At 45.2% G+C, this 14,692-nt stretch overlaps 1 protein-coding gene across 6 annotated transcripts in view; it reads right to left on the bottom strand.

The window, feature by feature from the left end:
* Positions 1-14,692, bottom strand: part of ETS1 (ETS proto-oncogene 1, transcription factor) — a 131,885-nt gene that overhangs the window by 21,599 nt on the left and 95,594 nt on the right. For 4 of the 6 annotated variants that reach the window (XM_027036899.2, XM_027036900.2, XM_027036902.2 and 1 more), the window contains 5 exons: positions 11,507-11,626; positions 9,779-9,979; positions 6,932-7,009; positions 5,806-6,054; positions 1,258-1,518 (listed from right to left, as the gene is read on the bottom strand). In XM_027036899.2, the coding sequence (XP_026892700.1) occupies positions 1,258-1,518; positions 5,806-6,054; positions 6,932-7,009; positions 9,779-9,979; positions 11,507-11,626 (909 nt within the window). The remainder of the gene's footprint in view (positions 1-1,257; positions 1,519-5,805; positions 6,055-6,931; positions 7,010-9,778; positions 9,980-11,506; positions 11,627-14,692) is intronic. The other 2 variants (XM_027036903.2, XM_027036904.2) reach the window with 1 other exon arrangement.

Raw genomic sequence — 14,692 nt, 5'->3', positions numbered from 1 at the left:
ACACCTCGAATACACTTTTCCTCATTCCAGAAGTCATTAATGGAAAGGGGCAAACTTTCTAACAGTCTGCTGTCTGGAGATGGGAGAGGACTCCCTTGGAAAGCAGCACTTTTCCACACGCTAGTGACATTCAAGCAAAGACTGTGGGAAGCTACCATAGAAAGAACAGGGTGCCTTTCTGGGTCCTGACTCTGTAGAGACCTTGTTGCTACCTTAAAACACAGAAATAATAATTCCTGGCCACCGCTCCATGCAAGGAACTGCACCAGGAGCTAAATGGAATAGACAGCACGAAAGACACACTCCTGAACTTTAAAGGTGGAGTAAATTTTCTCAGCCTTTGAGTCGTTCTCAAAGGTCAGCTGGCTTCCCTAGTAAAACCCTGAGAGTTCCCTGCTAGAAGAATGAGGATCAAGCCCGCTCTTGAGATCAGCCAGGCACCGCCCTGGAAACACAGGTATGACGATTTGCCTCCATCCACACAAAGGGTGCCCCATGTACACCTGTCCAGGGTGGAGTCAAGTACAAGAGAATGGTGGCCTACACAGCGGAGTAATCAAATCTTAAAATAAGCTCCACTCAAGCAACAGAATTTCTAATTCTTAGAAAACACTACAGTCTTCTAGAAAGGATCTGACAGTTAATACATTAACGTTCCTTGGATATTTCACAGATACCCTCTTCAAAAGCCTCCAAGGTTAGGCAGCACGTGGGCTACGACACGTTCAGACAATGAACTGTTGTTTGATTACCCAGATTCTCCATCAAAGCCTAAGCTCTCAATATCCACCTCCCACACCTCATGCTCTTTCTTCATTCACTCGTAGAAGAAAATCAGTAACAGCTAAGTGAGAAAAAAAGCAAGGGTTTCCCAACAGAGAGGCCAGGATCTGGACAGCGTAGGGTGACCAAGGGCACTTTTACCATTTGAACGGCCAGCCGATTGAGAACTCCCCTATAGAACAATCTAGAGTGTAAGCCATTCCATGATGCCTCTGAGGAAGAAGTTTTCCCTACCACTCTTGGAAATGATCCCTTGGGATAGAATGACACTGTTTACTTCCAAAAGTCAATGGTTATTCACAGAATGGGGGGACAGATGGATCGGACGTCTTAGAGGCTTGTTCGTCCCAGCTCCCCCTCAAAAAAGAAAGAGGCTGACTTCAGTCTCTAGGGACATGCACACGGTGCCTTCTACTGAACCCACCCATGGCAATAAGCACACAGAGGCGGCTGAGGTGGGGGCAGGGCGCCTACCTGTGTAGCCCGCCAGGGCGGCAGCAGGAATGACAGGCTTGTCCTTGTTGAGGTCAGCACGGTCACGCACATAGTCCTTGAAGGTGCCCTTGGGCTTGTGGTTGGGCAGGGCGGCTGGATAGTCCTCTGAGTCGAAGCTGTCATAGGAGGGGACGCGCTGCAGGCTGTTGAAAGAGGACTGGCTGCTCCAGGACTGGGTGAGGCGGTCACAACTGTCGTAGCTCTCCACGCTCTCAAAAGAGTCCTGGCCTCCGAGCTTACCTGGGGGAAAAGGAGGTGGGAAGAGGGCAGGGGGAGAGGAATTGGGAAAAGACAACTGTAAAAACCCTCTCAGTGACGACGGATTGCTCATCAGACCCGAAGGAGGGATGGAAGAATGGAGAGGCCAGTGGAAACGGAAGCATATAGGTGTCCGGGGGGGTAGGGCGCCTCACTGGGCCCCATCCGCGAGCCCACCGCCACTGTGTTGTCCTGTGTTACAGCCCCTGGGACAGAGACTCAGCTGCATGTTGCTCTTATCAGTCAGAGGGGCACAGGAGTGTTCAGAACCAGAATTCCAGAGCCATAAATCCAAGAGCAGAGCATCATACACGGTATTACAGAATTTCTGGCTGACGCAGTAGACTCAACGAAGAGATAAAGAAATCAGAGCAGTGTCAGGCTTAACTCCCTACTCCAAATCAGGCCAATGAGATGATTTCAAAAGGCCCAATTTGGCAAAATACTTTGGTCATAAGAAAAAAAAAATTTCCACTAGACTAAGAGCAGATTCACCTTCCTTGACCTTGGAACTGAAGTGTTATTTTTTTAGCATTTTTTCCAAATACTATTTTTAAATGAAATACATGCAATGCCTCTATGCCTTCTCAAATACAGAAATAAGTTATGAGATGCTTTTTTCCAAGAGATTAAAAAACAAACAAACAAAAAACACTATCGCTCTTCTATCCATGTTCTTTGTCCTCTCCAAGTACAATTTTGTACTTGGAATTTATACTTCACTGGGGGAGTGTGGCCAATAAAAAACAAAGGAGCTGATTAAAGAGTTAAGGTCCATAGCAATGTCAGAAATCCTTTACTCTAGGAGTTGCTTCAGGCATTCTTAACTGACCACAAGATCATGCAAGTTCATTAATTTCCCAAACCAGGTTACAAACAGCTGCTGTGATTGCATAATAGCTCCTAGAGAAATTTCCATTGGCAAAAATGCCATTAAAAAGGAGACTAACCAAAAAAATAAATAATTTGGAGGAAAATAAATGTATCTAAAAGCTAAAAAGCTCACAGGAATATGTTCTATGTTCTCCTTCCAGACAGTTTTCAGACAACCTAAACTAAATCCCGGGAGACTAAATGGCCATCTCGATTCAGCACTAGCCAAGAGGCAAAAGGATGTGACAAATGTATATGCAGAAATACTATGTCAACTCTCAGTTGTTCAGAGGTGGCTGGTCTACTAGAAAGCTTAAAGCCCAGAGTAAGATTGGCCTATACAAGCTAATACTGGTGGGTTTCTGGTGTATTCTCCCCTTCATAATAGTGGGGGTTGTGGTTAGCACAGTGTAATTCAAATATTTAATTATGGTATCCAAACTGAAACTAAATATACACTAATTGGGAAGGAAGATATGTTGCTCGTAAAATTTAAACAAACAACCACAAAATCCAAGATAAAAGGTATTCACCTAAATATATACTTTTTTGTAAAGCCACTGTTACAGATTTCCTGAGCCCCTTATCCCCTCCAATACTGCTTTACCTACTTAATCTCATTCCTTCCTCAAATCATCCATTCGAAGAAGAGTAATCTCCAGAAGTCAAACCAAAGAGCTCCATGGGTTACTGGCTCTGCCTACCCAGTCCACTGGCACGTTTGCAAGTCTTTATTATTATGACAAATGAAAGAATTGTCTTTTCCAGAAAATTCACATTACAAGACTCAAGAAAACAGCCTACAATGCGAATGCAATAGCCTCTTTTGAACAGAACAGGAAATTTTGTGGTGTCTCATAAAAAGGTGTTGGCTAAGACCAGCTCTCCATCTTAATGGTCATTCAATTTCTCTGTGAGACAAACACACCGATAGAAAGCCGAAGAAAGAGAATTTTTCATGAAGAACACCCCACCCGAGTCGCCAGTATTTAGGTGGTATTGATACGTAAATTTCTCTGAGCCGATCCTACCTCCGTATATTTGGAGGCCGTGGAGAATGGAATTTCCACAAGCAGGAGAGCTGAGTTTCCAAGGAGCCCCAATAAGCAAGGGCACTAAACTAGGCCATAACCACCCTCTGGCAGCCTCTCAAACATGAGCCAAATGTAACTCAGTGGAGAGTTGTGGTTTATGGCAGTAGGCTGCTTTCTTTTAGCTCTATTTCACAATCCTGGAGCTGGGAACCTTCGTTTACGGGTATTTTCTCCAAAAATGGGTTGAATCCAACTGGATTAGGCACTCAGTTATGCTACTGTGCTCATGCAGGGAAGCATGTGCTCTCGAAGACGTCCACTGGCAAGCTTCTCGGAGAAATGGCTCAGAGCAAGTTCCGTCCAAAGCTATCGGACTCCACCAAAGAGACCTCAGAGCACTCTGAACAGTGGATGGGGTAGCCCCACAGCAACCCGCTGCACAGACTAACACAAAGACAGTACTCAGAGTCCAAATAAGTGGGACACAGAAGCACTTTGTATACTATAATGCTGTACACGAATACCACGATTATTACTACTAATAATCCGCTAACAGTGATGCATTCATTCGAACCAATCACACCATGGCCGTTTCCATCAGCCCCTGGAAGATGTCATGTTTGCGGAACTTCTCAACTGCAAAAAAGCAGCCGTGAGCAAAATGGTCTTCCTCCCCAGTTCGTGTGGTCAGTCTGTCGTAAGGGAAGGAGAACGAGGCCAGAGAGAAACACCTCACGCCCCTTCGTCCGGGTCACTCTCTGGTCCACAGTCACTGACCGTGGGGTCAGAAGGATGCTGGGGCCCAAAACCAAGAACGAGAGAAGGAGGGGGAGAAGGGACAATCACACAAACGCAAAGCCAGACGCAATTTAAAAACAGCGTGATGGCAGAGCTACCCGAAGTTATGCCACGGCAGAGCCCAGCCCTCACACTCGGCCTCATCGCATATATGTACAGAAAGCCCCATGAGAAAGAGTTCTACTGCTTTGACCTGCCTGGAAAAAAGAAAAAAAAAAGCGCACACATAACACATGTGTGTGTATGTATTTAAATAGACATGCATCCAAAAATAAAAAAAAAAAAAAAAAGAGTCAGAAAGGGGAAGGCAAAACTGGTTCCACCCATCCCCTTCGGTCTGAAACACAAACACCCTGGGGCCCTAAGACGGAAGATTACAGGTTCAGATTTTGCTAGGGACTTTCCCTCTGTAGGGCCTACTGCCTACCCTAAGTGCCTGCTGGGAGGAAGTGTAAGCCTCACACTCAAAGAAGATGACAATGTGTATGGCCCCTGGTGCCTGTAGAATGATTCTTCAAAGTGAAGATGTCTTTGGGCTCCCCTCTGAGAGGCTCAGAAGAGGCAGCAGAGGGATTCATCACTGAGCAGAAATCACTCCCAGGCCAGCCCAGCCTGTCTTCTGTGGCCGAAGCGCTCCGAGCACCAGCTCGAGGAGCTTTCTCCTGTTCCTCTTCCTGTTTGTAAATTTTCTCCATTTATCCACTGGAAGAAGAGTCTTTTTTTTTTTTTCCAACTTTCTAGAAATCAGCTCATTCTTCCTCGACGAACAAATATCTCCTGACAGAAGACTACTTTTCTCAGAAACAAAACAATCTGGACACTTCACGAGGTGGGCGTGTGCCTCTGAGTGTTGATGTCCTGATCTTAAATTCGGGTGTGCTTGACCTTTCTTTGCTTTATAAAGTCAGTCAGCTCTATTTTGAAACATTTACTTCCCTGTCAGTGAATGTTTTATCATTGTCCTAAGAGTCATGTCAACAAGAGTACCTTCTTTTGGAAGCCTCTGGCCACCTTGTTCCCTGGTCCTCTAGCTAAATATTACACATTTCCACCACACTGCTGATGACCGATTCCAAATAATCCACTGGTTTACCATCTTGTGTCTTCCCAAACCAAAGAAGTCACCGGAGGCTAGAGAGCCCAGGCGAAGCAGAGGTCATTCAGATACCAAGCCAGGGTCTACGGTCTGATGCAGAAATACTCTAGGAGGAACACTAGGGCACATGTGGAGTTCAGGGCTTTCCAGGAGGGTCACCTGAACCATTTTTAACTGGTTGTGTCTTCTTGAAGCAAAATTCTCCCAAAGAAGATAAATCATACCTTTAAAAACCACCACACTCAACCAGTTATTATTTAATAAAATATCTTACCCAAGTAAGAAATGTGACTGGTCACCATGCCAATTCCAGCATGGACACCATGGTCTTTGTCACAATGGTGGACCTGGCTAAAATTCCAGGTTGGAAAGCCCTTAATATCTACCTATTCTTGGGACCTGGAAAAGTCACAAAGTTAGGTAATTTCTTGGAAACCCAAGAGCCTCTAGAGAAGAAATCGGACCTACCACGACTGGTCCTCCCCATGCACATGTTGTCTGGGGTTACAACTTCTTGTTTGATGGCGAAGTAGTCCGTCTGCAAAGTGTCTGTCTGCAGAGGGTCCCGGAGAATGACCGAGGGGTAGTCGTTCTCATACTTGAGGGAGAGGAGTTCCTCTGAGCTGATGGGATGGAGAGTCTGGTAGGACTCTGTAATGAAGCTAGGCTCTGAGAACTCCGAGGGAGGAACGCACTGAGCATGCTCGATACCATAACCTGGAAACAGAGAGCGTGTGCCATTGGAGAGAGGGCCAATTTGCACCTAAAATAAGCACATCTTCACCATTTACAATAGCCCCACAAGCTGAAAACAAGCTTACTACCTTAGAGATTGAAAGGAACATATTTTAAGTCAGGAGGGCCTGGGTGTTTAACCTTGCTCTACTACTGAACAAGATACTTCCTTGACAAGATACTTCCCTTTTCTGGCTTAATTTACACATCTCTAAAATGGGGATGATTGCAATCTTCCTCAGAGCGTTGTGATAAAGATCAAAGGAGAGTGTATGTGTAAACTGCCTACCAACACTTGCCATCTTGGAGTGAATACCACTGTTGTTATTAGAATAAAAATCATAATAAACCGGTAAAATGAAAACAACCTGCTCAAGACTCCCTTCCAAAGCAAGGCCATCAGATAAGAACAGCCCTACCCTAATTCTCTTCTTCTGGCCACCTCTCCAGTATGGTTGGGTTGTCATATCTGCTAGTAAAAGGGAAAGAGAAAGGGCCACAGCCATATCTCTAACCCAACCCTCTGATGGCCAGCATGGTGCACGGGATCAAATAAGGTCAAAGTTCAGGGGTCAAGTTGTAGTCTCTCTGCATGACTTTTATGCTGAAGATATCAGAGAGAGAGATCCTGGCGTGGAGGAGTTCGCAGGTTAATAAAAACATCAACATGTAAATAGGTTGAAGCCTTGTGCCTTGTGGGAATAACAAAATAAATAACATAGAGGCTACAGTTAAGAAAATATTATTTTCCACAGAATTACCACAAAGGAGCCTGAGATCATCTGGGACAGGAATCCTTTCCTAGGTCCCCATCATAGGAAGAAAAAAACCACAGGAGACGAGTGAAAGGCGAACTTACTAATGAAGTAATCCGAGGTATAGCGGGATTCTGGATAGGTAGGGTTCACTCCATTAACTTGATATGGTTTCACATCCTCTGTAACAGACAGGGCGAGGAACAAAACAAAGAGGTCAACGCGCAAGTAACGTTTGGCCTAAAAGGACCTTGGACACAAGGACTGCAATGATCTCAGTCCCTCTTCTAAGAAATCTGCATGTTCATTAACTGAGCTGGTGTCTGAGTCTACCCTGACTGGGGCCTTGTCTAGAAATGAGATCACAAAAGTATGGCTAAGTCTATTATTTCAGTAGCTGCAAAATGGTATTTAATATCTTGGAAAGAACACCAGTGAGTAATCTCCAAGGGCTGGGAAGGCATTCCACCCTCATTCTAATGGACGCGTGTACCACATTACCATCGGAGGCTTGGGAAGTTACCAGCCCAACACTCGGGCTGATGCGTTCCAAAACTTTTCGGAAACATATTACAATCTTTAGGTAGGTTGATTTTAACTTCTTCTAACAGAAGTCTGGTTTTTGTGTTGTGTTTTTTCGATCGCCCCACATTTCAAGTGTGGGCCCAGAGGAGAACAGGACACTGGTAAGGTGACTCTTTGGTGGATGTGGCAGGGCTTGTACAAAGAGAGAAAACAGTTATCACCAACTGCTGCTGGTGACCTGGTGCTAACTCCCCTTGGAAGGAGAAAGGAATGTAGGCGAATTAACTAAGCACAGACAAGGTCTCCGCTGAACGAAGGTAAATTCAGGATCCTCTCATTACCCTGGAATCCAGTGCCGTGACCTCAGCCATTGTATGGAGGGGTCTGATTCTGTTTCACAGTAAGAATCAGACATAAAGAGGGAGTATTGGTTTGGGTTTTTTCCTCAGATACCTGATAGCTTGTTGGGAGCAGAGACTGCTGGGAAAACAAGTTTATGCCTGCACCGAAAAAACAGTTCCCAGTCGAGATAAAAATGATTAAACTCTGCTTTAGCAGCTTATCAGATTGAAACATCCCTGTACCTTTGGCCTTCCACCCCACCCCAAACAGCTATGTTCTGTTGCTCTAGTTTAATTACAGAACAAAAGCCATAGCCTCCATGCAAACACGCTGCTCAGCTCTTCAAGGATCTGAAGGGAGATGGTTCTTTACTGCCTCTCCCAGTAGAAAATGGGTAGGACGAGAGGACTCGTGTTCGCAAACATCTTCAATTATTTCCCCATCTGCCTAAATTCTATTCCATTATGCCTTGGCGGGGAGCAAGTAAGCTACACCTGTCTTAGGGACCCAGAGGCTCCCGCAGGAGTCCACATTATTATACAAAGAAGGCAGGGCAGGAAGTTCAATCAAAGAAGACCTACGTTTAAGGAAATGAGCGATCTAGAGGAAACCACCTAATCTGCCCTCATTTTACAGATGAGGACACCAACGGCACCCGCGCTACTCTTCCCATCTCACGGGGCTGTTTTGAGAATCCAGAGACAACACGTATTTGAAAGCACTCCGGGAACAAGGAGGTGCTGCGCAGTTATTAACGACAGCTGTGATCACAAACGCTCCAGAAACACCTGGCGGCTCCATGGAGCTCAAGAGAGGGAAACAGCGTATCAGTAGAATATATTTGGGTTACACGGTCTGGTAGAATCCACCTTTGTGTTTATACGCCAATGGTTACATCAGATCTGTTATGAGCCTGCCCCATCTCTTCCCTTTATAAACAGGTCACTCGTGTCAACACGTAGGAGTGGGTGTTTGTGCAGTCACAGGGACATGTCGGGGTTTCGGGAAGCCTGTGCCCGGCCATCCTCAGGCCTCAGGCGTGGTAGCCGCAGCGAGATTCACCTAGTTCTTGACTGCGTTTATTTATTTATTTTCCGGCAGAGGCGGAGGAGAAGGAAGATAACACCTCTGGGCCCAGAGGAATCTAATTTGGGGCTCTCCTGAGCATCGCGGAGTGGAAAATCTCCTCGAACAAAGGAAGGTATTATATGGAATAAAAGTTCTAATCCGGAGCTCTGCTCCCCGCCCCCAGCGTCTGCGCCACGGGCTGGAGCTGGTGACCACAGGGAAAGGGTGGGCCTGGGTCAGAGAGGCCACCGGGCTTCTAGGCTTACAGTCAGTTGGAGGGCACCGCTGACTGCTGGTAACTGCAATTTATTTTAAGAAGAAATTCAGAAAAATAAGTGCAAAAACACCCAAGTTTGCCGCCTGCTGCTGTTTCTATACTCAGCCAGGACTGTGGTACATGAGTCACTTGGTCCAAAAAGGTTGGAAGAGGCTCGTAGGGGAGGCCATGTCATTACAAGGTTGCAACATGGTATCCTGACATGACCCCGGTGTCTGTTCTGGATGACAAAGGTATACCACACCGCTGTAACCCCAACCCCGTTACTGGGCAGGGAAGCCGGTCTTACTAGTTAGCTCCGAGCATCGAAGCTTTCTTGCGGGATGTGGACAGGTACCACACTGCCATGAATCAAGGGAATGGGTATGAAGACTGCCAGGCAAAAAACAAAACAAAAAAAAAAACCAAAAACAAAAAAACAACTATCTGTCTTGGAGCTGGCCGAAGACACTGCTCGAAGAGAACATGAGTTTGAGATACGGACGGAGATGAGAATTTTGCATCGCAAGAAGCGTCCAGAGTGCAATCTTGTGAAATATTACAATCTGGACCCCTAATACACAGGAGAAAGAGAAACTAACATTTACTAAGCACCTGCCACACGCCAGCCTGACATGCCTCCACAGCGCGTATTAAGACCTCGAGGGGACACCCACACATCATGGCATCGATGTCCCACCATTGGGTGTGTTCCCTCACCTACCGCTGCAGCAGCCCCACCCGGCCTCCACACCGTTACCTTTCTGCAGGATCTCGAGATGTTCCCACAGAATGTCCCCGACGAAGTCCGGGGCCAGCTCGAGAAAGCAGTCTTTCCCTAGCGCACAGAGAGCTGCTCCATTCATACAGAACTTCTGGAAGTCCACACCTTTCAGGCTGAACTCATTCACAGCCCACATCACCCAGTCCCGCACATGGGTTTCTGTCCACTGCCGGGGGTCTGAGGAAAGAGAGCAAAGGGAGATCCAGCAGGTCACGTTTTACCTCTTGCCCATGCCCCAGACAGGACATTAAAGGATCTGAATGTACTGAGGATGCTCTCTCATTTACAGATTTAGGAAGCACCCGCCTATAAAGGCATGTTGTGGGGCACCTTTTATAATACTCCCCCCCGACACTCAACATCCCCAACTTCTCTATCTCGCCAGTTAGGAGATCACTATCATCGACCAAAAAGTAATACATGAGTATTCTCCACCCTTCATTAAAAAATTCACGAAGCTCCTCTCTCACTGCCTTATTTTCATTAGGGTTTTTTTTTTTTTTTTTTTAAGTCCAGGACAAAGGAACAAAATGGCTTCTTTAATAGCAATAATGACAGTCAAGTCCGTTCTAGAGATTGCACTCACCTGCCCCTGCTCTTCACCGTTATAACTGACTTGAGGCATTATCATTAATCATTTTTACCTTGGCTAATTACAACTAGTAATAATCATAGCAACTAGTAACAGTAAGTCAAACGGTATTTGCTAATAACAATATTATCAGGTGCCTGTGTTCATCACACCAGACATCCTGCAAGGCTGGAACAGCATCAGAGAACAGACAATACATACTCTTCCTACGTGGCCTGAGGTGGAACGTGAGTACATCAGCGTGGCCCTCACAGAGTTCAGAGGGCGGCAGGCTGTGGTGCTCACACCAGACCTGCTGTCAAGGTCACCCCCTTCAATCTAGCAGATGACTTTATGAGATGCTGGCAAGCCAGTGGTCAGAATTCCCTTTGTGAATATTCTGCTTTATGTTCTTGATAAGATGTTGGACATTGCTGTCAGCTGAGGTTTGTGGGAAAGTAGGACGTACACGAGAGAAGGTTTGGAGACGCATTCACAGAATCTAACACGGGGGTCTGACTGGGCTGGAAGCAATAGACAGTGCTACCCTTACTCAACAGAAAAGTATTCTTTCTGCTCTCAATTGTTCAGGAAATGTTGCTTGCTGAAGGCTTAAGTGTTCTCCAGTCATTTGTCCTTTCTGACAACTCCAGTCCCCTTACATTCCTAAATAAACCCTTTCAGATGAGAACACCCAAGTATAAACACATTTCACCAAAGTACATGGAAAAGAAAAGAGCCATCAGTTAAATTCCAAGGAATGTAGCTCGCTGAGTTCATCCAATGATGGCCCAGAATGACTTGAAGACTGTGTTTTCCAAGCTAGTCTGTGCTTTGGAATTGCCTGAGAGGTTCAAAAATACTGATGCCACAAGGAATTGCATGTTAATGGGTCTGAGACATGGCCTCCGGCTAGGGATTCTTTGAAGATCCTGAATCTCATGTGCAAATAAGTTTGGGAACCACTGTCCTAAGACCAAGATGGCAGTTGTCAAACCCGGCAGATGGGGAAACATTAGCATGGAGGCACTGACCAAAGTATGATTAGCAATCATGTCTATCTCACTCTACAGGTGAGAAAACTGACCTCACCTAAAGGCCTGATCCCATCTCTTTTTCTATCAACAACATACCTTTGGGAATTCCCAGTCGTTGCTGTTCTTTAGAGAAACCACTGAAAGTAGCTTTCAACGCTTGAGACATCATTTCTTTGCTGCTTGGAGTTAACAGTGGGACATCAGCACATTCCATATCTGGAAAAAAAAATATCCTATGAACAATAAAAACAACATGGGCGGGGCGCCTGGGTGGCGCAGTCGGTTGGGCGTCCGACTTCAGCCAGGTCACGATCTCGCGGTCCGTGAGTTCGAGCCCCGCGTCAGGCTCTGGGCTGATGGCTCAGAGCCTGGAGCCTGTTTCCGATTCTGTGTCTCCCTCTCTCTCTGCCCCTCCCCCGTTCATGCTCTGTCTCTCTCTGTCCCAAAAATAAATAAACGTTGAAAAAAAAAATTAAAAAAAAAAAAACAACACGGGCAATGGATGTTAGCTAGACTTACTATGGTGATCATTAAGCAATATATGCAAATATCAAATCATTATGTTGTACGCATGAAACTAATACATGCCAATTATATCTCACTTTTAAAAAAACTAATAGGTAGTTAACCACCCGTAAGATATGATAGGACATGAATGGTCTGAAGAAAGCAAGTTGAGAAATAACTATACTAACATCCTCACCAGGGCAGGTGAAATTTGGGGGGCTTTCCACAGTGTGCTAGGCCCCTCAAAAAAAAAAAAAAAACCTGACTCTTGCCTAGAATGATGTGCATCCTTCACAAAAAAAAAAAAAAAAAAGCTTATTCTTTCTGTGTAGCTTTATTAATTCACCCAGAGTCCCTACTCACACTTCACATTCACTGAGAGTGTTATTGTGACTACATACTTCCAGTTACCTATGAAGAGGAAACAACATTCATTCATTCGACAAAACTGAGCACTTGTCATGTGTAAGGAATCAAGAGAAAACAGAAATGATCCCTACCCTCCTGGAGCTGGGTTATCAGATTCTGGCAGGGGATTCAGTCATTATAAAACCATTTGCCCAATTAAACATTCGAAGATGTCAATAAGGGCTTCAAAGGAGAAGCAGGAGATGAGATATTAACGTGAAACAAAAATTCCGTCAAGGCTGGAGGAACCTGAAAGGGTCTCCCTTAGGAGAAGAGACGTGCATGACCAGAGATCTAAACCATGCATACCAGTTTAAAAAAGGAAAGTACTCTAGACCAGTAGTTCTCCAAGGGTGGTCCCCAGGCCAGCTGCATCATCATCATCACGTGGAAATTGTTACACATGCAAATATCAGTCCCACTCCAGACCTCCTGAATCAGAACCTCTGGGGGAGAGGGGGAAGCCCAGAAATCTGTGCTTTTAACACACAATCCAGGGGATCCTGATGACCACAGTCCTAGACAAGGGGGAGAAGCACAAATAAAGGCTGTGAAATGAATGGGGGAAACTTTGCCTGTTTTAGTATCAAAAAAATGAATGCAGTGGGAGCAGAGAACCCCCAAGGACAGTTGTTTGAGAGAGGAAATAGACAAGCTCAGAATCTGTTAAGGGGTCCTGATGGATGTGAGGTGGCCCCACACTATAGTTCTGATTTGCATTTCCCTAATGATTAATGATGTCTAGCATCTTTCCATGTGCTTACTGGCCAACTTTGTATCTTCTTTGGAGAAAGGTCTATTCAAAGACTGTGCTCATTTTTAACAGAGTTGCTGAGGTTTTCGTTGTTGTTGTTGAGTTTTAGGAGTTCTCTACATACCCGAAAGAGTCGAGACAGGGTCTTAAAGAGAGATTCGTATCCTTCTGTTCACAGCAGCATTATTCACAATAGCTAAAATGTGGAGGCAAAGCCAAGTGGCCATCAAGAGATGAATGGATACGCAAAATTTAGTGTACACACGCAATGTGGTCTTATTCCTCGGGAGGAACCCACACATTACGCTAAGTGAGATAAGCCAATCACAGAAAGACAAATTATATGAGGTACTCAGAGTAATCAAATTCACAGAGACAGGAAGCAGAAAGGTAGCTGCCAGAGCCTGGAAGGAGAAAGGGATCGGGGGAGTTTAACGGGGACAGAGTTTCAGTTTCACAAGATGGAAAGAGTTCCGGACGTGGATGCTGGCAACGGCTGTACAACATTGTGAATGTCTGTAACACCACTGACCTGTACACTGAAAAATGGTTAAGATGGTGAATTTTACGATAGGTGTATTTTACCCTAATAAAAAAAAAAAAAAAAAAGGAGAAAAAAAAAAGAGAGAGAGAGAGAGATCACCTTAGCTGTTCTGTAAAGAATGGTTGAGGCAGTGACTATGAATAGAGGTGGGAAAATTTGGTAAAAAGTTATTGCATTAGTTGCAGTGAAAGATTATGGTGGCTTTGAGTAGGGAGACGGTGTTACAGATAAAGTAGGTGGACAAAGTTGAAGTGCGTATGGGAGGTACTATCTATAAAACCTGATTTCTGTAGGTGGTGAGGAAGAGTAAGGTATCCAAATCTGTACATTTGCAAACATGTAGTCTTTGGCTACATCCATCTGTATTTTTATCTCTATGTCCAATCCCTCTAGTACTTGGAGAACAGGTTCAAAGCAAAGATCCACAAATATGGCTCAAGGTAAAAATTCTCTGCATTCAACGCAGGCACAAGTTCCTATATAAAAGCCAACCAGCAAAGAAATGACCTGAGAATTCCTACCAGCCATCCCGTCCGTGATCTTTAGGCAGTGATTACACTTTATTGCAGTAATTTCCAGAAGCCCTCTTCCTCACCCTGAATCTGGAGTGTATCATATGAAACTGACTTATTCAATGGCTGAGTTCCAGGCACGGCTACTGCAGAAGTTCCTCGACTAGCCATCTCTAAACCCTGGCCACTTAAAAAACTTCCCTGGACACATAGAATGTGTTATTGGCTGAATAAAATGGAAACACAGAAGGGAAAAGATGACAATAGATGACCTCTGCAAAAAGGAGCAAACATATTGCCTCTGAATATCAAAATGAATGGAAACTACATTATAAGAAAGGAGAGCCAGCACTTGCCCTCTGGTTTGCTTTGGGGGTTGCTGTCAGGAACCAGCTTGGGGTCCAGCTTTGCCCTGAAAGGACAGAAGGGTTCACTGCAGCCGCTCCCCAGGCCCTGCCACGGAGGGTGAATCTGAAGGTCTAGGGAGTGGAGAGTCTGGGCTGCCCTGGGACAATGCCCCCAAACATCTAGTAATCTAGTGGAAAAACCAACATGCC

This window comes from Acinonyx jubatus, chromosome D1 (genome assembly GCF_027475565.1).
Source record: "Acinonyx jubatus isolate Ajub_Pintada_27869175 chromosome D1, VMU_Ajub_asm_v1.0, whole genome shotgun sequence".
NCBI lineage: Eukaryota > Metazoa > Chordata > Mammalia > Carnivora > Felidae > Acinonyx > Acinonyx jubatus.
Note: the sequence above shows the minus strand (reverse complement) of the source record. Positions and strands in the feature narration are given on the sequence as shown.